Source organism: Xiphias gladius, chromosome 3 (genome assembly GCF_016859285.1).
Source record: "Xiphias gladius isolate SHS-SW01 ecotype Sanya breed wild chromosome 3, ASM1685928v1, whole genome shotgun sequence".
In the NCBI taxonomy this organism is placed as follows: Eukaryota; Metazoa; Chordata; class Actinopteri; order Istiophoriformes; family Xiphiidae; genus Xiphias; species Xiphias gladius.
In genome coordinates, this window is record NC_053402.1 from 19821827 (window position 1) to 19849435 (window position 27609).

The window sequence follows — 27609 nt, forward strand, 5'->3', positions numbered from 1 at the left end:
GGTGCATTATGCACGAGCGTCACCCAAACTTGCCATTAAATCATCTTATTCAGGGGCTCCCCGGTGTCTTTTGGGCTGAATAGACTGCGACTATGATTTCAGATGCAGAGAAATACCAAAAGCTATGTTTCTTCTGTCACGCGGAGCCAGGTGATCGGCTGCATTCACACATGCAGGGGTGTCTCCACTGTGCCAGTGTGCATATCATGTGACAGCTGCATACATAAAAAGAAGACAGAGGGTGTTTTGTAAAGATCTTTTATTGAGGTATGTGGCCAACCAATGACTCTGGACTCAGGAAAACATCCAAACACATACTTTACATTTCTTAAAATCTCACAGGTGTGAACATGTGATGCTACATAAAGCTAGGCGCAATGCAAGATAACAAAGTGTTTACATGTGTTAAATCATAAATCCAGTTCTGCTCTGACACCAAGTTTCTCCGAGACGTGTATGCTGCTACGTACTTCTCAGTTGTTGTTTTTTTTTTTTTTTCCAATCCATGAAACATCTGAAGAAAAAGGACAAACCATCGGCCCTTCGCCTGAAGAGCTCCATGGTGAAGTGAAGTTGCGGGTAAAGTATCGTTGACTGTGACGGCAACCACTACGAAGGAGAGAACTCAACGAAAAGGACAACTTATTCAGATGACACAAAATAAATCGCTATTATCCTTATTACAAGAAGCTCATTTGTCATAGTCTCTAAGGCTTTCACATATATTGAAATAGACATAGACTAAAGAATGATCATATTAACTACATCTCTGTGCTCTGAAAGAAGACATATGAGTTAAATTATTTCTTAATTTGCAGTGCCATCATTCTACTCCTACATTCTGTGCTTTGATTCTACACTTTCTTAACGTTTGTGGTCTTCCACAAGCAGAGTGTGTGCGTCCTCTCTCTGGAAAAACGTGTTCTTGCAAAGAAATGCGTCGGGTTTAGGAAACAAGTCATGACTTTGCAAATCGGTAGAGGTCTAAACCATCAAAACACGAAAAAAGGCCTTCACTTTATGTCAGAACTGATGTGTCACGTCAGCGACATGAGGACAAGGGGGAGCGCAAGATGGAGATGACAGGCTGACATTTGATCAATGATGACTCGTGCCCCCTCGGTTACAACACTACCTGCATGAACACGCTGACTCACAGCAGCTCAGTGCTCATGTCATTCCTTTCCCCGCTCTCGCCGCACCTTCTCCTCCCTCTGTTGTCCTGCGTCCTCCTCCAGAGCTGCGAGCGAGTCTTACACTCCTTGTCATGGTCAGAACGATCCCCAATGCGTTGTTGTTTTTCTGGCAGACTGGCCGCGGTTCGTTTCCCCGCTGTTTTGGGCTCCGGTGAAAACGTCGAAAGGCTGAGCGACGCTCTCAACACCCACTGTGGCTATTCCGCGGGCCCCTGCATCAGCCAACCCTTTTGTGCCCGCCGAGCTCCTTCATGTGAGAACGGGAGAACAGCTCCTGCCACTTGTAACTGTTGCACTTGGAAGATGTTTACACTTTTTTGTTGCTCAGTGCTCACAACAGCCAGCGAGACAAGGGAGGACCACCCTACCAGTTTTTCTAAAGTGACTTTCAAGTTTCATCTCCCCTCCTTTTGATGTCTCCTGTGTCATCTCTGTTTAAAACAGTAAGATATAAAAATGTAAACCATAGACAATCACTTCTGATTCGGAGTTATCCACACAATGCACTGCACCAAAATGTATCCATCTATGGTTGTGTCTTTAACGAAAAAGAAAAGGAAATGTACATCTTGAAGAGATTCCTGGAAGTTTCAGTTCCTGTCTCTCTGAGAGTTGAAAAGAAAAAAATTGTTCTGCAAAATGTGTCGAGTTGATCTTTCTGTGGAACATGGGGTCTGCCGGCTGATTTATGTTTTCCTACCAGAACTTAAACGGTGCTCATGCATTTCTTGTAATTTTATACTGAAGAAGTCAGGGAAAAAACATTTTGAGTGTCCTGTGAAAACATCCTCACGGCCTCCAATTTTCCTTTGAAAACCTTCTCACAGCAGTTCTAGCTCAGCCTGACACTGTTGATGGTTTTTGGATTGTGTTTACTCCCTTCCTTTGAATCTCCCGTCTGTCTCCTGAAAGCGCTCTCGGGCTGGCAGTGCTCGTCCTCGGTGAGTGCCTCATGTTGTGTACCGGTTTGTATGAAGCTGATATCGGTCCCCGGGCCAGGGATCCTGACATGGGCGGATAGGGATGAGACATAGAAACAAGAAAAAGGACACTGACAGAAGCATCGTGTTCCCTCGAGGGCCACAGCCTCCGCCCACGTTGGTAGATGTCCTTTTGACAAGTAAAAACAATAATCTGAACCAGTGTCCGCCAAATATATTTAAAGCATTTTTGACTTGTGCACCCTTTGCCTAACTCAAGTTTTATTTTTGTATTTGAAAAGATAAAACCAACAGCAAGACTGCTGAGAAACAGTCCTTTCCTAGAGCAGGACTTATGATATGTGACTATACAATTTATTAAAGACTAACAGCGAACCAATTCAACTGAAAAGCATGTGTTAATCGGGGGCTCTGGGTCCAGATCTTTGCAGAAGTGTGTGTTTTTAGTCCAGTTTGCCTATGTTCGATTTAGGTCACGGGGGACTGGCTGGAGAGGCTGCGGCTGACGTTTTGTCACGGCGAGGTGGGTGGTGGTGGTGTTTGAAGATGGGTGTTTCCCTGGGGGACGTGCACACAGAGGCTCAGATCTCCTCTATGGAGTCAGCTGGGACCAGCCCTCTCTTCTTCCCGCTGCTCAGCTTCAGAAACGCCTCGCCGTCTTCTCGCTTCCCCACGCAGATCTGAGGGGAGGAGACAGAGTCGGTCCTTTGTCTGACAGAGATAAGCACTGGAACATGAGAACGGTATTCAAAAATTATTTCTAAACTTAAAGAATTTGACACATTGGGGGAATTGCCCACAGGCATATCAAATTTGGCAGAAAATGATATGACTAAGTGCAGTAATCTTTCGCTTGAATATGTAAATGAACAATCCGGGCAGAATGAATGAACATGCTGGCAGTTAATGGCAGTTGCGGTCTTAATTTAAAAAAAACAAAAGTTAATTTTTTAGCATTCACTTGTTAATTTTGAATATAAAAATTGTTCAAATTATTGAAAAATAAACATTAATACAACATCTGGTTGAAATGTGGAATTTAAAAACACTGTACTATAAAATTTAAACATAACAACTCCTCATTTTAACTTACTTAGAGGGATTTTGGAGCATGATCAGCAGCTCATTTGTGTTTTCTCATTTTCATTCAAGACATTTTAGGTGCGGTGGGGGGGGGGGTCGTAAATTGTCCGTGAAAAATTTGGTATAAAGCGATATGAGATGAAACAGAGATGGTTTTGAAGCCATCCTTTGATCCCACATCGACAGCGACCTGTCTGAAACGTATCCTGCCACTCACCCACTGTGTGCTGGAATAAGCTCCAGCCCCCTGTGACCACACAGGATAAAGTGGATAACACAAATAGAATCCTATGATCACATACAGAGTAAGGTGACTAATTGTTCCCAAAATGTCAATATAGTACTATAAGAAGAAGAAAGAGAAAAAAAAACCAAAACGAACAGAACACAGGTAAAACAAAACAAAAGAACGGATACCACATAAAACAGCATGATAATATTCTTGTACCTGGGATTCCCTGACGGCCATGTGTCCTCTCTCTCGGATGCCGGAAACACCCTGGACGACCCGCCACACTCGCTCTCCTGGCCGGACCCTCTGCACAAAGTTAGCAGGGAAGAAGCCGACTCTGTCGCCGCTCTTTCCCTGGAAAAACGCAGGGGGGCCCAGTACAGGGGTCAACATTTGGAATTTATCCGGGGGTCACCGAGACGATCCAACGGCTGACGGTTAGTCCGTCCCCACCAGATTTACGTCTGTTCTGACAAAAGGCAAGTCTGTGGTGGCTGAACAATTTGGAGCTTAATGACACATTTCACATATCATATGTTGTTCAATGGTAGAATCAAGGAGGCATTTTCCCAAAAAAGGAAGAGCGACGAGAAAAACACCACTTTTCATCACAGCTCTGTCTGTGCGGTGACTAATCAGTTTGTCTGCAGAGACGGGTGTAGAAACAACTTAAGAGACCACTCAAATCACACAAATCAGGGTAATAATTGCTTTGAAATAACAAGAAATTGCTTTGGCCTAATGTCAGATTTGTTATGCATGTATTTAAAGAAAAACTGGAACAGCAGGTTATGCCCCAGCTGTTTTCTGGTGAAAACAGATGACGTGTGAGCGGACCTCATTAAGCAGCAATATCTCATTGTCTATCAACCTGCGCCTCAGGTGTTGATGTGTTTATGGAAGTGATTCGCAAACTATACATAATTTAAAGGTTCCTCAGGATGGCAGTGTTGATTAACAGTGTCAAACGACTGCTGCTTCACTAGTCCACTGATAGAAGACACACAGACTCTGCACTTTGGTTAAGTCTGAGTGCATCTTCCTTTTGCTCTGACCGAAACACACACACACACACACACACACACACACACACACACACGCCTACACCGATGCACATTTATTTCCACCGGGAGTAAGTGAAGCTCAATAGAGAATCAATAAAGACCTCTTTGAGGCAGCGACACTAGTCAAGTTCATTATGTTAAACTCTTTTGGTAGTTTTCAGAGGAAATTATGTTCTATTTCTGTCTGTGGCTGCTCGAATGTTTATGACAGACAAAAATAGAGCAGGTGTTGTGCATGAAAGCCTTGATTTAAAGACTTTAATTAACACATGCGCACAATAAAGGCACACACACATGCTCATGTACGCGCCCGCACACAGAAACACACACACGCACACGCACAGACACTTCTGTACATTCAAATACACATTATGGACCCAAGAAAACATGCACAAACCAACAAGCACACACATTCACGCAGACACACACGGATGTTTGCAAATGATTTATTACCCACCTTCCACCACTCCTCATTAGAGTCGTCAGTGACCTGCACCCGATCACCGGGACTGAAGGAGATAAGACAAGAGAGGAGAGGAAATAAGGGGAGGAATAAAGGGGAGGCGATTGAGGGGGAGAGGAAAAGGGGACGGGGAGATGTGATGGGGGGAAGAAGGGGGTGAGAGAGGGAGAGCGGCGAGCAACAAGAGAAAAAAGGAGAGAGCTGAGTGTGAGCACAAAAGATAACATTATCAAGCTGCCAGAGAAAGCGGTAGTACCCACGGTTACAAGGCTGTGGAGGTTAAAATGTGGGCGAGTCTTTGTGTCCGTCTGCGGAGGTGACAGAGCACCTGACACCAAAGTCACGAGGTCTACATGAAATATGACTTTGTGACACCTGCTGCAGTGGTGAGGGCTGGACCTGATCAGTGGCCAACCTGGCCTGCATGCTAATCATGCTACCAGTTTTTGACGAGGTGTTTCCATACGCACACACACACACACACACAAAAAACACAATGTACCCACTGTCCTAGATACACAGGTAGAAACTGCTGTCCCAATTGCGCTTCTGTACGTTGCGTCTCCTGAGTGCCTGCTCTCACTACTGCCCTATATGATCATCACCGACAAACACACACGCGCTTAAGTTTGCACATAGTTTAAATAGACTTACCAACTAGGGTGGGACCCATATTTCTTAGGTGATACTGACAAAATTACTCTGCTCACTGAGGTTTCTCCCGGTACTACAGTTTAAAACTTAAATGTATATTTTGTATCTTGGTCTCTGCATGCATTTTGAAGGTTTCTGTTGAATGTTGGACAGTGGGATTAGCCTAGTTCAACTGATGTCTGTTGGAACAGCAGCTTTGCTCGATGGCAGGAAAATACACCTTTATAATCCTCCAAAGATGGATGGTGGGTCTGACTTAACAGCATGTTGTAAATTACATATTTTCATTGTCACTGTTTTCGACATTTCGACATGTAATAAATACTCCATCTACAGTAATTCATGTATGTGTGCAACTACAGCCAGGGCACCAGAAACAGCATCCCCCGCCGGCAGTGTAATTGTTTGGATTTTGTGGGTTTTCTTGTGTGTGTGTGTGTGTTAAATGAAAACTGTTAACTAGACAAAAAGAGCAGAACGTATTAAACCCTCAGCATCCCTGCTTGATCCAATAGAAATCTATGAATAAATATAAACTAAGGTCCTTTATTTTACCGCAAACTAAAAAATAAGCAAGGTCCTGTCTTTCTTTTTAGTAGGAAATATAACAAAATTCACACAGACACACACACACGTTTTTAACAGCTGACATTTTGACTTGTTATAGCAGGAAAGCCACAGGTGAAGCGAAGTTGGTTAGCGATGGCTCAATTTTGCAAGTGTCCTATAAAAGCCACGACTGTGAGCCAGCATGCACAATACCACGACCATGGAACTAGCTCACCTACATTGGATGCAGTTATTTTTAAAACTATCATTTAAGTCTTTGCTTTTCCTGCTATGAAAAGCCAAAATGTCGGCTGCGAAAAGCATCTATTGTACAATAACACCTTACGTAAAATCGGGTGTTTTCACTTTTTTTTGCCAAATTCGGCCTCTCCTCACGACTGCGGTAGTGCACAGTCTGTTTTGGATTGACATCTCCCCCTACTCTCACAGGGAAACTTACACATTCATCACTCTTATTAGTAAACGCGCTGCGGATGAAGTCGCTCCCTCCCGCCCCCACTCATTCACTACTCCATATATAAAAGGCACTCATTAGATTACTCTATAGTGAGAAATAAATTGAACTTATAAATCATCATTATTTTGTGTCATCACTGACAGCTGGGGTGTTGCCCGACTGTCAATTTTGCGGGATTGTTAGCAGAAAGCATTGTGCATGTCACGAATGCTACTGTATTGTGCATGAATTTCACACTCAGGATTCCAACACTTAAATAAGATGGCAGGGGATAATTGTTGTGCACCGCGGAGCACATAAAGCATAATTTCGGACACTGCAATGGAGTTTTGGTGACGTCAATTACCGGCGTGGCTCAGTATCCTCCGCCAATGTAACTGAAAACACTTGTGTGGGTGTGCAGGGCTTTTAAACTCAAACAACTGCAGTGTGGGTTCATTCCGCAGCCGTAGAAATAAAGTCTCCAGAGTTTTACCTACTGTTTAACATGTGCAATAGACCAAAGTACAAACAAACTATAGTTTTTACTTTTTCAAATAAAAATCGTTATTGTTAAAGATATTTTTTTTTATCAGCACAAAATGTCTGTTCTTGACTTATGTCCAAAATATCGAGTAGTTTTTATCTTCTGCAGTCTACACTGGTCAAATTCGGACGGAGCGTGTTAAATGAGAAGAGCGTAGAGACCAGAGACGCATTATAAGTTCATTATTTCACATATATTGTGCAGTCGCACACACTGAGCCACAGCACAGATGGCTGTTAACAGTCCCATGGATTTGCCTTAGTGAAAGCTGTCCCCTAAACATCCATACACACACACACACACACACACACTTAGACAAACACATCCTGCCCTCATTTTACTGCTCTGGCCTTCCTGTCTTCTCTTTCCTCATCCTCCTTCATCTTATAGAGCTTATTTGCACTTTGCTGTCTCCTCTTGGTGCCTCCTTCCTCTTCCCCTCTCTGCCTATGATAATCTTCAGTTCTGTTCCGTCTCCCCTTATGTCTGTCCGCCCTTTCATCTCTCAGTTGTTCAGTGTCTTTATCCTCTCTCCTGCTGGGAACACAGCTTAGGCGCTAGCTCTACGTGGGGACAATGATGGGCTCCGGGTTTATAATTAGTCATCGTTAAGGGCGCCCAGGCACCGTCCTCTGCAGATGGTGGGGACATTTTCAGCCTGCGGGAACAACAGCCGGGGCAAAAACACAGGGAGGGACAAAAACACAGACAAAGCAAATGCACTCACGCAAACGATAACAAAAAGCACTCCTGCACACACGTTAATAAAAAATGCCTGCATGTCGACAGTCTGTTGGCTTTTACTCACTGTAGTTCCAGGTCATTCTGTTCCTGAGGCAGAAACTTGTAGAGTGCTACATAGGTGTGGATGGAGTGAACTTCAATGCGCTTGGGCACCTGGACACAGGGTGATGCAGGGAGGTTAGGCGGTGAGACAGAAATGCAATCTCGAGGAGGAAAAACAACAAGGGCTGACGGTCTGCACAGATTAAACAGAGTGGTACCTTCACGCTGCCCTCCTCTGCGGGAGTCTGAGCTTGGCCGCCGCTCTCCTCTTCCTCCTTCTCGATTTCAATGTCAGGGACCAGAATGTCTGGAAGAGGTGAGAAATTCTCTTAGAAGATGCCCGGGCGCGCATATGCAGTCAGGCACGTAATTTCTCCCAGTAAATCTCTCACACACAGACAGACATGCGCAGGTATACACAATATATGCATAGACACACATAAGCATGGACATACAGCGCATATGCATATCCACATACATGGAGACACGGACACACAGCGGTGTTTACCCCCTGTCTCCTGCGTTATCTCTTCCTCCATGCTGCACTGTCTCTGCTGCCTCTCCTCACCTCCCTCCCCCTTATCAACGAAAGATGAAGAAGAAAAAAAAATAAAAAATGAAATGTTAGCACCAGGGTGTCAAAGAGGATGCATTAGATAGTGGGAATAAAACTAGTCCTGCTCTGAATTATTCAGTATGCACCCCACACAGATCAGTAGTTCTCGGTGTTGTAAAATAGCACAGTATATACTGTTAGTTCGTGTATGAAAAATGTTTGTGGGGTTTTAGAGTCCAGTGTCATCCATTACGCTCCTCACAGATGATACCCCGGCGCTCAATTATAAAACTTCACCGTCAGGGGTTTTAAATAAGGCGGATTTAAGCGGGGGACTTGCATGACCTCAAAAGGGGGCAAACTTTGAAGGAGTCGCAGCGATGCACAGGTGTGCTCATCAGAACCTGGTGGCAGCGCTGACGGGCGAAGTTCAAGGAGCTACAAAAGCACACTTCTGAGTTCACCCAACCACACCAAGGGATGCTGGATGGGGTCGGAGGGGAAACGGACTGGAAACTGCCAACCAGAGAGGGCAGTGAAATACTGACTGTTATGTTACTTTTGAATTTAAATTCAAACTAAATGTTAATCAATGCTAAATAATATGCAGCCGATTTGGCTTCACATAAACTAAAAAACTAGGGAGTTTTTTGTGGAACTAAAACTCTGTACTATGATATCAGTGGTATCAGTACTTCACCGGTAAGTTGACCATTGGACCGTGTCGTAAAAGCTTAGTGTGTCTTAATCACGCAGGGCCCGACTGTCCTCGAGCCCCACCCCTCGGGGTGACGATGTCATTACCAGGCTGCGTGTTGGCGACTCTGATAAACTGCCAAAACTGGAGCGGCTCATCTGTGCCAAGGATGTCCCGTAGCGCAAGGCAGCATACACGGGGTCTACACGCGTCCGCGCAGCCCCTGAAACCACACCCACACACCCATCCACCCACACACACACACACACACACACACACACACACACACACAAACACACACAAACAAATTCATAAGACTAATGCACACACAAACACACACACACACACACACACACACTTATACTCAATTTATTTTTCAGACACATGTAAGCTATTCACGCAAAGACACAGCTCCACACACACACTACAATTATAACTACACACTGAGGTTACACCGCACATCGTGATTATTGTGCCTGTGCCAATTTGGAGGAACCAGAGGAGCTAAATATAACTGTAGTACCACAGTCAGTCCTGGACCAAAGTGACCCACTTTAGATCTGAGGGCGACAGCAGCCAAAAGTTAAGGAGACATCAAGACATTCCAATAAATCTACATGCTATGTTTATCTATACATTCACTTATTGGCAAGAGATGTGTCTTAGTTATAATAGCTGTAATCTATCTAGAGATGCAGTTGAGGAGAGAGGGAATAAGAGATGAGATTCAAAATATTGAAATCCTCAGAAAGGCTTCATTGCTACATTTCATGTAGATGGAAGTGCTTGGTGCTGAAGTCAGGAATGAGGTTTTCTGGTCCTTTTTCCATCCAACTCAACACAAGTTGAACAGAGGGCAGAGTGATCGCTCCAGATGTGCTGTGAGTTTATTTGTGTCTGTAAGGATGAAGCTTTAATGATTTGCCGTTTCATGTTGAAGTTGGCGCTGGTATTTATTGGTGTTAAAGCTGATTAATACTTTAAATTGATTGTGAAGGAAGTAATTCTGCAGAGAGCAATTAATTGCAGGGGAAGAGATTAATCTGTAGCAAGCCGTGCTCGGAAACTTTATACTTCTCTCCTCTAGACAAATTATTATTTTTTACTGAGTCCATAACCTTTAGCTTTCTTTTCAGTGCAGAAAGGAGAACTTTATATCGGATATGGCTTCAAACCTGTCATAACCCACCATCTCTTTTGACTTAAGCTCCTTTCGACACACAATGAGCTAAGTTGATTCTTTAACCTAAACTTTCACCTAATGCAGCTGCTGTTGTTGTCTAAATAGAGAAACAAATCATCATATACAAATTTTCACTTGGTAGGTAATCTGATTTTAATTGTCTTTGCAAGATGCAAGTTGCAGATTAGAGCATTAGCTTTTATTTACTTCACTCCTACGGGTATTAGACTCTTATTCTCGTAAATGAGGTTTAATACGAGACAATAAACTGCTTCGCCAAAATGCAGCTGATGGGAAATTAGAGAGTCTGTCGGTAAATCCATCAAAAGACCTGCCATCTGACATAAATGTATGTAAACATGAGCCCAGTATTTTATCAAGCCTTTTGTTAGCATAATTACGAGGACACTTCAACCGCAGGTTGCAGTCTCAGCGGGCCCTGGCAGCGTCCCAGGCTTCATGGAGCTGAGCTGAGGGTAATGACGGAGCTGTAGGTTAATTGTACCTAAGGAAGTGTAAGGAAGTGACAGCATGAGGTGCTAACCCTGATTCGGCGAGGCGTGCAGTATGTGAGAGGAAGGACTGTATCACCTACACAGATGTTCATCCAAGGGTACGGCAAAGAAAAACAAGCTCCCTTTCAGAGGAAGAACAAATTCAGATACATGTAGGCAAGTGGATCTAAAAACAGGGACTGTACCAGTGTGTTTAAGCATTCAACAAGGTTATATGACAAAGATACAAACAAGTAACAAGGCAATATCAGAATCAGGGTGTTCGGCTTCCATAAATGTATAACATTAAGTAAAATAGTAATCAAAATTATTATCTCTGGGCTATATTTTGAAGTATAGTTGGATGTCATAACACAGAGAGCTAGTTAGAACTTAGACCAACCAGAAAATAGGCAGCATTTCAATGTTTATGAAGCTTTAAACATGCAAGCTGTAGTGCCAGAAAATAAATTAATTCCCTCCTTCGGTCCAAGAATATACAGTACAAATCATAAACAAAGATATAAAAGCATAAACATTAGAACTTATAAATATTTATTCACATACTTTCAGGGTGCAGACCGTCCATCAGCCTTCAAGAGAAGCTGAATTTGTTCTTCCTCTTTATCTTTTTCCACTTCACGCTCCTCGGTTGTCAGGTGAGATGGAGACAGTTCTGGTTTTATTACAGTGCACGCACAAGCACACAAAAATCAATCAAAATAAACCAAAAGGCCAGACAAGAGCAACATAGCAAAACAAAAGCACAGGGACACAAACAAACCGGTGCACGTGGGCACTCACTCATACTCATCACATGCGTATGCTCAAAACATTCTCACCTTGGCTTGGTTGAACTTCCTTGACGACAGCCAGTTGGTCATTGACAAGCATTGGTGAGCTGAAGTTTCGCCTGAATGCTCCAGACTAATGGCGGACAGCAGAAAGCAGAAAGATTTTTTTTCAGTTTCCATTTCTTCCTGTTTCGTAGGCCGAGTGGATGGGAAACTGGCTCCATGTATTGATTTTTAGGGCATTAACGGAGCACAAATGACTGAATCAGAAACACATCGAGACACACTGACAAACATGCGAGCACACACAGGTTGGTGCACACGCTGCAACCAAGGAGCTCATTTCTGCCATCACGTCACAAATGGAAGCTGTGTTAGCTCTCTCTCTGCTGCTAATTGTGAACGATGACTCTGTTCAGCCACTTGCCCTTGTACACATGGCTTACACACAGACATGGACATGTGATTCTGCGTATGAGTGTCCGTACGACTGCAATTTCTCACTGAATTAAGCACAGTTAACTGTTTCGGCTGAGATATCTTCACTTGCAAATGAGCCATGCACTTCGTCAAATTACATTGAAAAGAGAAACACTCAGTGGATCTAAGGTAATAAGTTATACCTTTGCTCCTGTGGTCTGGTCTGATTATATTTTACCTTTCGCTGCCCTCGTCATCCCCTCAGCTCTCCCTCTCTCTCTTTGTGCTCCTCTATCAAACTGCACTGAGCCGTCTTGGACACAGTGCTCTTAAAATTTTCCAAGTGGCTCGCAGAGGGTTTCGCCCCTTGCTGCATGCTAATGTCCTCCGCCTTGCACTGGAGGATAAACACAGAACCAGGATCTGAAATCACCCCCAATTATCTGCCTACTGTACGAGACTAACCTTCTACCACTCCCCTCAACAATTGTCCAAATTAAAAAATGCATAAATTCCACAGTCAAATGAACAATACAGTCTCCATTTACATTTACATTACTTTTTGTTTTTAATCAATCACCGCCCCCCCGTCCCAATTTAGCATTTAAAAGCTAAAAAGGGTTTATAACAAACTGTAATGTAGTTGTAAGTAGACATAAGGTCTCCTGGGTGTTATAAGTTCATTATATGTTTATATACTGCTTATAAATTAAAAATTAGGGGTTAAAATAAAGTGTTACCCAATTTTCTGCTCACTATAGAGTAGACGAATAAGTATTTATCCTGCTCGCCAATAGCGAATAAGTGAACCATAAAGCGGTTTTACATCAAATTGGGTTATAAATGTGGATATTCTAGTCTTTTGGGTCCAAAGGGGGGTAATGCAATAAATGGCTTTGTGTCAGCCACTTCAGCACTTCACATCTCTTAATATCGGCGACTAAAAAGAGTATTCTGCCCTTTACCATCATGCGTCTGTGTTCTGTCAGCACTTTGCCTCATACTGCACGTATGGCTAAAACACTGAGTAGGACTGACTCTGCTCTCAGGTCAAGAGCGTTCTAGTGTTTGTGTGTTGATGCCGTGGATGGTTGAGTGTACTGATGAGGTGTTAAAAAAAAAAAAAAAAAATGTTTTCATACGACTGCATGACATGCCACTGCCTCAGTGACATGACACAGTAGTGACATTTTCACTTGCTGTTCTGAAAACTCCTGCTCAGATGCTTCGATATTTTTCTTCTCAAAATTTCAGTTTTATTTTTTTCCCCCCCTTAACACTGTACTTAAGGCTGTGTCACTAAACATATCAAATTAATGTCTAAGTGCAGGTGAAATTCCAATTCCCAGTCCAACCAATCCAGGTTTATGTTAAAGTTACCATGGTAACACTGCTTCTGCTCAGGTCATGACTGCAATCCAAACTGTTATTGTTGCTGGTGTTTTTATAATGTGGCTATTAAAAATGTCTGGAACAAGTGGGAGGTCAGACTGAACTGAAGAGGAGAAACTTGTGCTGTTAGATAAACACACTAACAGACAGCAAATGCTCCAGTGTATTTTCTCTGCTTCAAAACACTAGTTCTGGCACATTTACACTCCCGGCATGACTGTAAAAAAGATTATGCTTCCTCTTTAGTCAAGATAAGCTGCCATTGATGGTATCTTAAGTGGATTCCCTTATTTTAATTCCTAAGGTCTTTTGGCAACAAAATTTAAGTTATGCCTTGGAGCCTCGAAATGCACTTAAACCCAAACCTTATCATCTTAGGATATTTCTTAAAGGATTAGTTCAGGGGTTAGTTTTATGGGGGTTATTGCCACACTTTTTCTTGGTTGGAAGGAACTCCAGGAATTGACTGTTCCCAGCCAAGAAATAGTCCAGGATATAACCCCCCCCCTAAAATAGCAAAATGTCTTTTTTACACTTTGGGCTTTGTGCAGATTGATCAAATAAGACATAATGTGTTAATTAGTGAGCTGTAGAGTTGCTGTATGTAAATTTTGTCACCCCGGTAAGAGCCAGGCTAACTGTCTTCCCCTGTTTCCAGTCTGTGTGCTAAGTTAAGCTAACCACCTGCTGGATGTTGGACTTGTCCTTTATGTCCTTTATATGTCTTCCTTTTTATGAGGAAAATTTTATGCAGTTAGGTATTGGTATAGACGTTCTTCACTAGGGACTGGAAGCGACTTTTTTTTTATAGTTACTTTTTTTTAAAATTAACAGAAGAAGAAATGGGTATGAAAACTAAGCAAAAATGAATAAATAAATACATTAAAAAAATCACATTATCGTCCAGACTGTCTGAAGTGAATTGAAGTGCAAAAACACCACAGCAGTGATTGCTTAGCAATGAAGATTAAAGAAACAGTCAATTCACAGATGACAGATAAGAAGTTGAGTAAAACAAAACATTCAGTCAGTGATTACGATGAGAAACACTACCAATGTTATATATAAGTGCAAGATCAAATATAATTCTGTGTATTCGCACCTTCCCGTGACATGGCTGCTGCGATAGTTCCGAGGTGCACCACAGGTGAGCAGCCATCTTGCACGTTTTACACCGCAGAGCTTGTTTGGAGTTTCCTGCAGAGCGGGACAGAGACGAGAGGATGAGAGGAAAGGATGCAGACATGGAGGCACCCATAAAAAGAAAAACACAGCAGGCTGCAGATCCGCAACAGGCTGCAGATCCGCAACAGGCTGCAGATCCGCAACAGGCAGAAAGTTCTAACAAAACAAAATGGCCTTCAGATCAATTGAACAGGTTTCTCTCTGCTCAGGTAGATGGTGTAATGAAGTACTGTCCCAGTTTTACCAAGAAGGCACTGCTCGCAGAGCTGACACTAACAGCTTCATAATCAACAGCTCCTCTTCCAAAACAACCGGGAGAGATTGGAAACCAGCTGGAGATATTTCAATCATAATCGATTTGGCATCGAGTCATCTTGACTTTCCATCTCTGTTTTCAAGTGCTTGAGTGTTAAAAACCTCTGAGTATTGAGATGTTTCCTCCTCATTTGTCATGTAATGAGAAATCCTCTGTTGATTGTTGAATGCTTTTAAGGATTAAGGGGTTGAGTCCCTTTTTATCCTACAAACCAAAGATAACAGATTTCTGGATTTTTGTTATGGATGGGGATTAAATTGACAGGTCTGTTATGGAGCAGACACAACAATCAGACAAATTGGACGGCTTGATGAAAACACTGCTTTTACTTTGAAGAGAAAAAATGGAGAAAGAGGCCGAACTGTGTTTTGGGACTGCAGGGGAGTAAGGCAAGAGCGAGGTGATGCATTACATAAATAAACCCCCCAATGCATGAAAAAAGCAGCAAAGGAAATAACACAGAGGAGCAGGTCGGAGTCTGTAATCAATCATAGTGACAAGAAGTAGATTTAGCAGAAAAACTAGCGGGGGCTAGTACTTTATGCAAGCGGCAAATTAGGCATAAAAACAGTCATACACCTGCATCACAGCAATTCCTGTTAATAATCTAGTGGTTTCTTTACAGCTATAAACACTGTGAGAGATGCATTGAAGTCAAGTACAGTCCAGTTCTGAGGCTCATTTTCCTTAAATGGAGTAGGAAAAAAATCAGCCAGTGAGGTGAGATAATTTAGTTTTTTCATTTTTTTCCCCATTTTTTTCTTTGTCCTGATTAAACAAACACAAATTAAATAATTACTGAGCATCGACGGTGCTGGTATGTGATTTACCATTGGACAGAGGCTAGCTCTTTCCCTCTGTTTACGGTCAACTGTGCTAAGCTAAGGTAACCGGCTGCTGACTGTGGCCTTATATTTGATGGATAGATATGAGAGTGGTGTCAATCATTTGCTTTAAGGAGTTGTAGACTCCTAAATGAAGCTGTGGTGATAACACATTGTCCCTACGTAACATTTTAAGTTTCAATACCACAATAGGTGATGTTCTCTCCGTAAAATGGTCTCCAGCACTAAAGAGAGTCCAGGGGGTAAATTGAGCACCTTACCCACTATCATATGCTTGCAGTGCTGGCAGTTGGTGGGCTTGCGAAAGACATGGTCCTGAAAACAGTGGGTAATCTGAGGTTGGGGAGGCTTGGTGGGCAGTGATGGGGAAAGGCTGAGAGAGGGGGAGTGGGAGGATATGGAGGGGTTGGGGCTGAGAGATGGCGAAATGGATGGTGAGCTGTCGCCGACGAGGGGAGAGCCAGGCAGCAGAGGGGGAGAAGGAGGCGGTTGGTCAGTGATGAAATCCGGGGGCAGGCGAGCGTCGCTGTAGGACCTTTGAAAGAAGTTCTCCACACTCTTACTGCGCATGATGGTCTTGAAGGACAGCGAGCGTTTTAGCCTTTGGAGCTGCACACAAACATTGACAGAGACAGAGAGAGAGAGGGTACACTGAGAATAAACACAAGATAAGCAAGAATGCTGCGCCACATTTCGGAGCAATAACAAATGTCCAATACGCCCAAAGGACAGCACAGGCAATATCCCACCATCCATAAACACACCACTCTGCTCTGACCTGTACTCTATGGGGGAAAGAGGGTGACTCATGAAACGCAATATCACCTCATAAGGAAACAGCACATTAATAGCAAAGCTACCTGTATGTTCCAAGAGATCAAGCATATCCTTTGCACGGTCACAGCAGGGCTGCTTCTGCATTTGGCCTATGGTTAAACAAGATAAGCCTTTTTTCTTTGAGGACACACACGGCCATACATTGTACACTGGTGGGTGTAAATGGCATTTTCTTGGTCGTGGTGACAGGAGGGCTATTGTGATGAAATAAATCAAGACGGTTTACACAGCCTTATCATGTATCAACAGCCCATCCTCAGGGCTATTAATCTGACGGAGCCTGCTCATTGGACCTATTGATTGCTCTAAAGGCTCGCACAAAGCCTACAGAGCCAATGGATCCCTCCCCACACTGCCAAAGTCACATGCCTACAACTTTCCACCATAACAAATTGCATGCACCCGCCCTTATGGACACTGACGTAACCAGCCGTGGTTGTATCTTACAAGCTGTATTGACCAAACGGTCGTAAATGATTGATGGCCGCTGTGTTTCAAAAGCCCAACACTAAACGACAGAACGTCACATCAGTGGCCATCACGTCTGTGTATTCTGCTCTCTGTAGCCACCTAGCATTGATTGGCTGAATAAATGCCCGACTCCTGATGTTTCCCTCTGGCTCTGCGTACAGATGACGATGCTAGTTTCCCAGAGGATGGGCGGCCATTTGTTACCCTGACATGCAGTAGCAGCGGGAGAGCAGCGTGAGGGCATGGTCACGTCGCAGGGGATGGATGGATCAACGCAGACAGACAAGCAGACAGATAATCAGTAGGCCGCAGACTCTCCGTGTGCACATGCGCTGCCTGTGTGCCTGCCTGCGCTCGTTCTGCTCAGCACCAAACATAATCACTTTACAGGGACAAGCTGTTTACAGCTCTGCGTGTCTGGGAATAAGATATGAAAACAGTTTGTCTATTTGAGTTTTTGTGTGTGTGTGTGTGTGTGTGTGTGTTTGTGTGAGTTAGAGCAAGAGGAAGAAAAGTGGATGTGTGTAACTGAGTGCAAGTTTGCACACTCCATATACTTCCCTTAAATCTCCATTTGTAAAATTTCCCTTGATCAGACTACACTGATGAAGACGAATAGTAGAGTCTACTAATACGATACATGATATTGCTATTATAGCTGTTGGTGCACAGAATGGTATTATTCTCTGTATACTGTATTGCAAACAGGGTGAGAATATATCGTTAGTCTGGATCATGTCCTTGACTCTCGTTTTCAGATTTTAGTCTCTGGTAGAAGATTCATAATTCATAATTCCTCATTGTAATCGAAACCATTACCAGCATGTTGTTACCTGCAGGGTGTGTAGCACGTTTTTAATGTTCCTTGTGCACGTGCAGTCGAAATTTGTGGATTGTTTAGTGTGTCGTGTGGACGTTTGTGTGGTATCAAAACACTTTTGCACATATTTATGGTGGTTGAATTTGTTTGTACTGTATATTTATTCTTTTTTTTTTCTGACCTTGGAAACAGCAGTTGACAAAACAATCTCAACACAAGTTCTATTTGTAGCTGTTTTACAGCTTACTTAAAATAGTGCTCCACATATTTAAAACTGCCCTTGTATAACAGTGGCGGACGGTTTTCAAAATAATCTGGCAGAACCGGAGATATCGTCCTTTTCATTCCACGTATTTCTCTTCTGTGTCAAACCCTGGTGCCCACATTACCCAAAATGCAACTTGTCTGCAACACAGACAGCTCAGTTAGGGATTTGAGTTTCCAGTCAACTGGACAAACTCTCAGGAAGTTTGAGTCATTCATTCGAAAAGCTCCAGCAAGTTACAAATGGACGTTGTGGCGCGATTGTTTTGTGAACATTTATTAATACTTTATAACTTAGTGATAAGCCTCTACTGGTCTCATGACCCTTTATGTTGCAGGAGGATATACCACCACCGGACGGGTCTTTAACAATCTGATAAACCAAATGCTACTCTTGTTAAGTTGTAAAGCATGAATAAATGATTTATTTATCCCTTTTAAGGTAGTGTTATGCATATTTCAATAATCTTTACTAATTGTACAAAGATGCTTTGACATGTCTCCGTGTTTCCTGTGCAGCGTCACAGTCTCGAGCCGCGCTCTCTTAATCAGAGCAGACGTGTGCTGGCATAACAGCTCCAGCTAGAGCACATGTCTCAATTACAGCTAATCTAATCGTCTGTCAGTGTGTGGGCCTAAAAAGCATTCCCGTTATCTTCCATTTGAACATTAGCTGAGAGCGTCATACTTCTGAGTCAAGGCCAGTATGATACCATGTTCGATTTGGGTCGTGAGTGCGCACAGTCTCTATTCATGTGCACCGGCTAACATCCATTTTTTGTGACAGGCGAGATGCCGGTGTTGATTATGATGAGTGAAGCGAGCTTCGCCGCAGATGATACAGGGGTTGTGATGTATAATCTAGTCCCATACGTCTTATTGACAATACCTGTCAAGTGCAAAGGGAACTGCCTACATCTTCTTCATTCAAGTACTATGTAAAGCCTTCCAACTGGAACTTCTCTCCCATTTGGCCTAAATCTTCCCTGATAATGTTTCTTTCTCAACAAATGATGTGATTCACAAATGACTCCCAGTATCATGCAAAATGCATAACGTCGCCCAGATTTACACACACCTGCACAGTCAATATTCTTCAAGCAGCAACCGTCTCTCTGCTGCACTCCAGATTTTGACAAGCTTCCTCAGTGGACCTGTAAAAGCCTATAATTCTACCATCTTCGATCCATATACCAACCCCCGCCCGTTCTCACATGTTGCCATCATAAATGTCAAAAAATCAATTCTCCATAGAGGGACAGCAGGGTTTGAGCAGTCGTAATTCAATGACAGAGCTTTTATTTCTCTCGAATATGTGGCTCTTCCTCCCTCCATCAGAATTTAATGGTGCTCGGGGCCAGGATGAAATATATATGGGATGCTCCAACCGGTCCAGAGGTCAACAAAGGCTCGGTCCCACTGGGAATTTGATGATAAATACAGCTCGTGGCCATAATATCCTTTGGTGTGGACTGTTTAAAATAGTACAGAATATTTCCAACAGAAGAGCTAATCTAGTAACTCCAGCTGCGTCTTCTTTTAGAGGCTGCAAAGGTCAAAATAAACACTCAAATAAACACACAAATTTTAGCAGTCTGAAATTTGGTGAAAATGTCTTGGCAACGGGGTCTGCGACAATTGTATATTTTTTAAAACTAACAATCAGACAGTCACATCACAACACAGATTGTTTTGCTCATTCTTTTCTCCAAATCTGTCTTGTTTCTACTTCTACCACTATTCCGGTTCAACCCTGAAATGTGCCAATCACCCCACGGTTGTCAGCAACAGAAGAGAGGAAGATGTGCACCTGAAAGTGGAAAAAAAAAAACCCACTGCAGCACATGCACATATCCACTCCATGGTTTTAAATCACAGTCTCAACGCTAGTATTTAACAGAGTGCATGTATTTGACCTATGAATGCAATATTTTACTTTCTGGAGCCTGTGATTTCCATTTTAAAATCCCCCCCAGCTTCTCATCCTACCGTTAAAGCTAGTCTCTCTATAAAAATTGATGTACATTAGTTTGTTTGTTTTTTCGCCATGGTAAATGTCACAGCGTTCGACCTTGTTCTAAGTGAGGATATTTCAGCCTTAAGAAGGCTAACACTGGTTTAACTGTGCTGTGAAAGACACAGTTTCCTGGCTCAATCCAATTCTAGGTCATCGACAGAATATGTGAATTCAGAGGAAATGATCACCCTCAAGTACCAGGTGCATGATATCTTTAAGGACCTAATTATTAACCTGTTTACTCTGTGACTTAAATTGTTTTGGGCAGATGATGAAAAACTGAAATACGCGTGCAGAAAACAGTTGTAACTGAACACGGGTAACAAGACAGCCAGGGAGTTTTATTCTGCAGTGACAAAACACACCACAAATCAAAGGGAGAGACCATTAAAAAAATAACACATACTGTATCATAAAATCTCTGAGCAAAGTGTGCAGACAGCTTTGGTCTTATAAGGAGGGTATTTGAACCAGTTTCATGTCCCAGTATTAAGTTTTATCATTACGCACGGCAGCCTGGCAGATTTCCGCTTTGAATACGAGATAAGAGATACATAATCACAGGCTGCTTCCATTGTTCTGTTCTCAGATACATCACACATGCAGTGTGCACGCACAATCAATCACTTGTTTGCTCATACACACACATGCACACACATGCACACACACGCACACACACACACACACACACACACTATTCTTTCCCCTCTCTATCATTGTTTAACGGAGGAGAAACTCTGTGTGAAGTAGTAGCGTGGATTGCAACCACTTTCCTCATTGCAGCGCTACGTTCAGCTAACCACGCTGTGCCGCTTTGCCCTGGCAACTCATCATCCGCCCATTTTCACTCACCCAATCATTGTTCACACACACACACACACACACACACACACACACACACACACACACACACACACACACACACACACACACACACACACTGCCCCAGGCACAACACAATGGCTGTCGGTCTCGGACAGTCGTGAGGGAATGCTATTTCTGAATGAGAATCAGTGGTGACAGATCTCCCTGGCAGATCGTTTTCTTCCTCTTGTCGGCAATACACAACAGATACAGCCTGCCAGATACAGCCTTTTTTAGCTACTTGTAGCCTTGTAGTGTCCAGTATTTAACAGCTCACTCCTTTCCCTGTAGTGTCACATCAATAAACGTCACAGCAGTGAAGGTGTTACATTAATTAATAAAGACCTTGGCCCACTTCAGCCTCCCTCTTCGGCTTGCTCCCCTGCTCACATCACTCAAATCTGTGTGTAGTGGCATGGCTGATACGGTGGCAATGTCAGTCTGTCAGTCGGTCGGTCGGTCAGTTCGCCACTTTGGCCCAGACTGACATATCTCAAAACTATCGGAGGGATTGCCACGAAATTTTATACAGTCATTCATGGTCCCGGGAGAATGAATCCTGAGGACCTTTCCTCTGGAGCCACCATGAGGTTGACATTTGTGGTTTTGAGTGAAATATCTCAACAACTACTGGATGGGCTGCCATGAAATTCTGTGCAAACGTTCATGCTGCCCTCAGGATGAATTGGAATAACTTTACTGATGTCTTCATTTTTCCTCTAGTGCCATCGAGTGGTCAAATTGCACTTTCCGTTTAGTGCTAATTTGCAAATTTCTAACATGCTAACACGCTAAACTAAGATGGTGAACATGGTTTTACCTGCTAAACATCACCACGTTAGCATTGTCTTTTTGAGCATGTTAGCTTGCTTACATTAGCATTAAGCTTAAACCCCTGCTTTTCCCAAGTACAGACTCGCAGAGCTGCTAGCTTGACCGCAATCTCTTAGTCTTGCTGCATTTGGCCTTGACATGCTGCTCACAATTCAGGATGACGGCTTTGATAAATCATGGCAAATGGTTCTCTGTTACTGAAAAGTAAACATCCTTAATTCAATATATGTGTTATAACCAATATAGTATTGGGACCTCTATGTTTTCGTAAGCAGTAAAAATATAATGTGTAGCCTGGTTGTTCATTTTCATTTCTTAGAAGTAGTGGATATAACTAAAAAGATATTTTTCCAATATTGATACCCTATGTATCATGTATTGAAAAATTTTGTTTTGTGTTTGTTTTTAAAAAAAAAAGAAAAGAAGCATTGCCATGATGCAATCATATCATCACAGTATGATCCACAAAAATGAGATAAATGACGATACTGAATTATTGCCCCATGGTCTAATACTAACTAACTGTGATCTCCATGGTCCACCTCCAGCAGATGACCCCTCCCTATCTCCCCCATGTCTGCTTGCAATGTCTACTCTTGGATTTCTAATGAAAATGCCAGAAAGACTGGAAACCACCAACAAGTTTTTTTTTGTTTTTTATAAAGGCGTTTACTTTGGATTTAGCTGGTATCACTCAGGCTAATAAACTGCATGGTTTAAGATTACTTGGCATTTAGCTTTGAAGCGCTGACAAGTTAGGTACTCGCACTGGGTGAAGAAGATTGGGTGAAGAATCCAAGGGGACACATGGTTGAATTGTTATATTTTCTTGTCACTAAGTGAGCAGGCCGACAAACGGGCCAATCTCCCAAAGACATGTTGCAGGCTATTATTTTAAGTCTTTATATCTCCCTGTGCTCAGAGATTGGCCTGTATACTGATCGTGGGGAGAGAGAGGTTTATCTGTGCACTGCCAAAATAGCAAAGGCTCCCCAAGTACAACAGCCCAGATCAAACAGCTCTCAACAAAAAGCAAAAGTAGTGTGGCTGATGATTGCTACTCAGACATCTCATCTGCACCACCACTCAAATTTCTGCCAGCCTTGGCAATAGACCACAAACTACATTGCTGGGAAAGAAAGTCTATGCTTCCTTTCTTCTTACTCCTCTGGCTCTGTTTTCTTCTGTTCTTGATTTGTGATCCCCATCTGTGTGGGAAATTTGCTGCTGTTTGATTTCAGAGAGCATCTGTTATCAGAGGGAGTCACTCCCTCTCTCCTACTGTCATCCTGATCTAATTAAAAACATCATGGACACATGGCTACGTGTCTGATTAGATTCCTTCAAAAATTATACCCTGTGGCTTTTTTTATTTTTTATTTTTTTAGGAATGGTCTTAAGTGTTTAAAATAGATATGGGTGGAATATTGATGTAACACAATCTCCTGGGACCACACATATCAGAGCCAAGCCAATATTATCTTCTACAAGATACTTTAATAGACTCCTATGTGGTTGCAAATTCACATTGACCCTTCAGTGGCAGGGAGCTATTGAGGTCTGAGAATTTAGGGGAATTTCCAAAGATGTTACAATTAACCTCTCACTTGAACATCAAACATCTACGGGCCGTGCAGGAGCATGAAGGCTGAAGGTTAAAGTGAAATCTATTTCACACAGAGCCCTGGAATTCTACCAGCACAGCCTCATTCGATTTGGAAAGCAGAGGCAGATGAGGAACAGAAATCGTGATTGAATGGCCAGCCTGATGAGTTTGTGGTATAAATGGTTGTGATGTGGTGAAGCTAGAGCAAGCCGGAGAATCATTTGAATACCAATCAGATCAGTCCTGCTTGGCAAAGACTTGCGCCCAATTTTCTTGGGTAGCAGCTGGAGAGGACCGGGGAACTGAAATGCGCCATGCTGGAGTGAGTGGTGCTAAAGTGGCTTGCAACAACGCCAACTTTCATGCCAGTCAGGGAGGACATCAAATATATAGAAAATAAATATATAGGTGAAGCACAGAGGCAAACAGCTGGTAAATTATCGGACTGCGTGGTGCAGGGGTGATCCTTTGCTTCAGACGCGTCAACCACACGTGTGTGGGCAGCTGTAGTAGGCATTTGATGGAGGCAAAGAATTGGCTGAGGGAAAGTCGTATCAGATGTTTGGGCTTGATGAACTAGGTGTCCTACAAGCCTTCCATTAAAAAGCAGGCACAGGGGGAGCTTTCACAGCCCCGGCTCTTGGAGGCCAGCCCTTGGAATCTCTGTTTATACAGTCAAGTCAACAAATTAAATGGAATCATAACGACACTTTGTGAGGACACTTGATGCTCAGGGAGGCCTACACTGTACAGTAAAAGGGATCAGCATATTAGGCACAAGACACACATATAAATAACTGTGGCCATTTAGAAACCCGAAACAACTGTTTGACAAGGCATGTGTGAGTGCAGCAAAGACGGGAATATAAATTTGTCAGTAGTAAATAATAACCTATAATAAACATATTTTCTGAAAAGTATTACTCATGACCATTCCTTTATGTACATTATTTGTGCCGAATTTTTTTTAAAGTGCTCATTATGAATTAATAATAAACATAAATTCTGTGTGTGTGTGTGTGTGTGTGTGTGTGTGCAGGAAGTGGTTTTGGAGAGAGAGAGAGAAGGGGGAGACGGTGACATCAGACCTTACGTGTGAGGTTACACCTAGTGACGCAGTCATGATGAACACAACTGCATTTGTGAATTGTAATCGTCAATATCACACAACCCGTTGGAATAATACAGGGAGATTAATAGAAAAAACAGCAAATCACAGGTAAAAAAAAAAATAAAAATGAAACTCATCTCTCTCAGTGATTCATCCTGCAATCATTTTGCTCTCCGTGTGCGGAGGAAACTGCTCTGCAAAGTTCATTGTTGAATCTGGACGTCGTACCCCCCCCCCACGCGGCAGAGATTAGAGTATGAACTGTAGGGCAGGTCATTGCAGGTGACTGTGCTCAAATCCCCACAACAAAGCCCCAAAACCGCCGCTACTTGCCTTGGTTGACATCGGCTGGATGGACATTGTGCTCGGGGAGCGCTGGAGCTGCGAGTCGCCCTCCACCTCGCTGTTCTCAGTCATCATTGGTAGCTGCGAGGGGACGAGTCGTTCGAGGCGCCAACGATAACTACTTTTAACTCCGCGAGCTGTGTCCCGTCGGCAGGAGATCTCCGGCTCTAGCCATGCAAAAGGCTTTACAAAGTGTGACGGATCCACATCAGGGGGATTTGTGCGCGCTGCCAGAGGGACGCCTTATGGCCATTTGCTCTCCGCACACCAAATGCAAGACTATGGGTTGATTAAGCGATTCAGAAGCATACGAATACACCCGCTCTTTATATTTCGCTCATGCCCTGCGAGCACAAGCATTCGGGAGAGGGCTGGACCTCACGTATGGATAGCCTATTGTATCGTCCCTTGACGCGCACCGGAAAGCTCCAATGTGGCACAGTCCCGTCCTCCGGCTGCAAAAAAGCAAAAGGTTGATAATCTGCAGAGCAACGATGGGAAAATGTCAACTTTCGTAGGGTCAGATCCAAATAAACAGCAGCCTGCGCTCCGGGAGGGCAATGTGGCTGGGTGTAAATCCAAAGCAAACCGTGTCCTGCCCCTCACCACCGCACAGACTTAAAATTTAAGCGCAATCTGAGGCACGCCTTCCCGTGCGTCTGAGGCGCATGATTGGGGCAGTTTTTACAACTCTTCCAGGATCCATTTAGACTAAATCAGGACTCACGCCCGTGGGAGGGGGCTTAGGTGTAGTTCTAACTCCTCATAATATCATTCTACACTTGTTGTAAGCTCGCTTGTACCACAGATACAAGTCTATACTCATAAAATCGTGTAGCTCTCCATTTCATTGGGATACAAAGCCTTAAGATCATTGTAAAGCCACCACGGGCACACACATACATATAGTGCAATGTTGTATAGCATATCATAACAAAGGTAAAATTAAGTATCTTATTATGAATCAATTCCAGAGGAATGTAAAAGTGAAGAAGTAGCGGGTGGAGGATGCTGTCGTAGAACTTTCTGCAGCTTATCTGATGAAGCTGTGAGTCTGTCAGGCATCTGACTTTCCTTCAGCAGAACAATGACCCATATGGGATGAGCTGGACTACTTTCAGTTTGTCTCCGAGTCTTGGAGAAAATCGTCCTTAGCCACACTTTTTCCTCTGATCCCATTCATTCCTTATCATTTCCCCAAGTGCCCTGTGAAGCACCACGTAGAGACACTGTAGCTGCCACGTAGGTGCTGCCCTGTAGTGACAGAGCTTCATCAGGTTTGCTGTGATTTGTTTAAAGCAGCCGCAATAAGGCAAGCGGGTTGGTACCTCTGATTTCAAATGCAATCTAATTTCCTGGTTTTACGAGCCTCCCGGGGTTTTCTATTGATTGCCCCTTTTAGAAACGAATGTATTACACTTAAGATGAAAGAGAATGAAGCAATAAGGTTGTAGACATAGCTACTGACTTTTGTAATAACCTGGTGAGGGTGAAGAACAGGGAAGGTTAAGGTAATGGTATTTTCGCGTGAGTTCCACGCTAATACAACACCTTTCACAGTGTGATACAAGGGGGTAAGACTTCTTAACTTGATTACATTTTTTTTCCCCCCCTATCTGCACTGCAATATTTCTCCTAAGCCTAACGTCAAAGTTTGCTTTAAGCTGTCAGAGGGTCTTTGGGCATGGGTTTGTTAGAGAAAAGAGACAAAGAAAGACAACGGGAGAGAGAGCCTCTGTTATCACATTAATTACTGCTTCACTCAGGGCCAGAGCACAGACGATAGCAGAGTGACTACAGAAAGGAACACTGTGGAAAGAAGAAGAGACGACAAAACAAAACAAAAGCCAAGTCAAAAAGTTTTCTAGTGTATAGAAGGGGGCTAAAAATAAACAGAGACACAATGTCTTGGTGGGGTGGTGTGCAGTTAGCTGTGATCTGATCCGTCTGTGTTCAAACCCAGAAAACACTGCACAGCAGCGAGAGTTGGTGAAGCAGGGAAACACACACAAAGACAAACACAAACACACACACACACTTAAATTTCTCCCTCTGAGCCACCCACCTTTCATCTTCCATGTGATACCTCAGGTGCCAGCACACGGCTGCTAAAAACGAACATTAAAACAAGACTGAAAACACACGGATCTCTCAGCGATTTCAAGACTGGGGAAACATCGAGAGGGCGAGAGGAACAAAACGAGTCCCATGCAGCGGCAGACAGATCCCAGCCGTGACGGTGGTCGTCATGGTGCCGTCACAGGTCCAGAGATGCTGTTCTTTCCACAGAGATAAATTGATACAGATGGTTCATCGGTGCCTCCGACTCAGACATGCATACGTAAGCGCACACAAATATAGAGACTTGACTCTACATGCAGTGTCCCGTGAGCTCAGAGGGCCTACGATGTCACAAACCCCCAGAGTCACATCTTGAACCACGGACGTCCGTCTGATAAAAGCCGTGCTCTTATGATATTTGCTGTTTTTACTTAAGTGACGCTTGTCTAATAGGTTAGCAAGTCTAAAGGATAGGTTCACAATTTTTGGAGCGTGTCACAGTCTTTTAAGTGCATAAATCAAGGG

The 27609-nt window shown here is 43.3% G+C and overlaps 1 protein-coding gene across 1 annotated transcript; it reads right to left on the reverse strand.

The window, feature by feature from the left end:
* Positions 1–2718: 2718 nt before the first annotated feature.
* LOC120788034 (SH3 and cysteine-rich domain-containing protein 2-like) lies at positions 2719–25302 on the reverse strand. The gene is made up of 11 exons (XM_040123503.1): positions 25012–25302; positions 16115–16463; positions 14611–14705; positions 11745–11829; positions 9333–9448; positions 8481–8550; positions 8191–8279; positions 7995–8083; positions 4974–5025; positions 3669–3806; positions 2719–2817 (listed from the first exon to the last, which is right to left on the reverse strand). The coding sequence occupies exons 1-11, from the start codon at positions 25096–25098 to the stop codon at positions 2719–2721; spliced, it is 1269 nt and encodes a 422-aa protein (XP_039979437.1). The 5' UTR covers positions 25099–25302.
* Between the last annotated feature and the right edge of the window lie 2307 nt (positions 25303–27609).

Excerpts from the sequence above, each read along its gene's own strand:
- LOC120788034 (XM_040123503.1), bottom strand. The coding sequence starts at position 25,098 with ATGATGACTGAGAACAGCGAGGTGGAGGGCGACTCGCAGCTCCAGCGC. Across the intron at positions 8,084-8,190 it reads CAGAGGAGGGCAGCGTGAAG|GTGCCCAAGCGCATTGAAGT; the intron begins GTACCACTCTGT and ends CCCTGTGTCCAG. Across the intron at positions 5,026-7,994 it reads CAGAATGACCTGGAACTACA|TCCCGGTGATCGGGTGCAGG; the intron begins GTGAGTAAAAGC and ends TATCTCCTTCAG.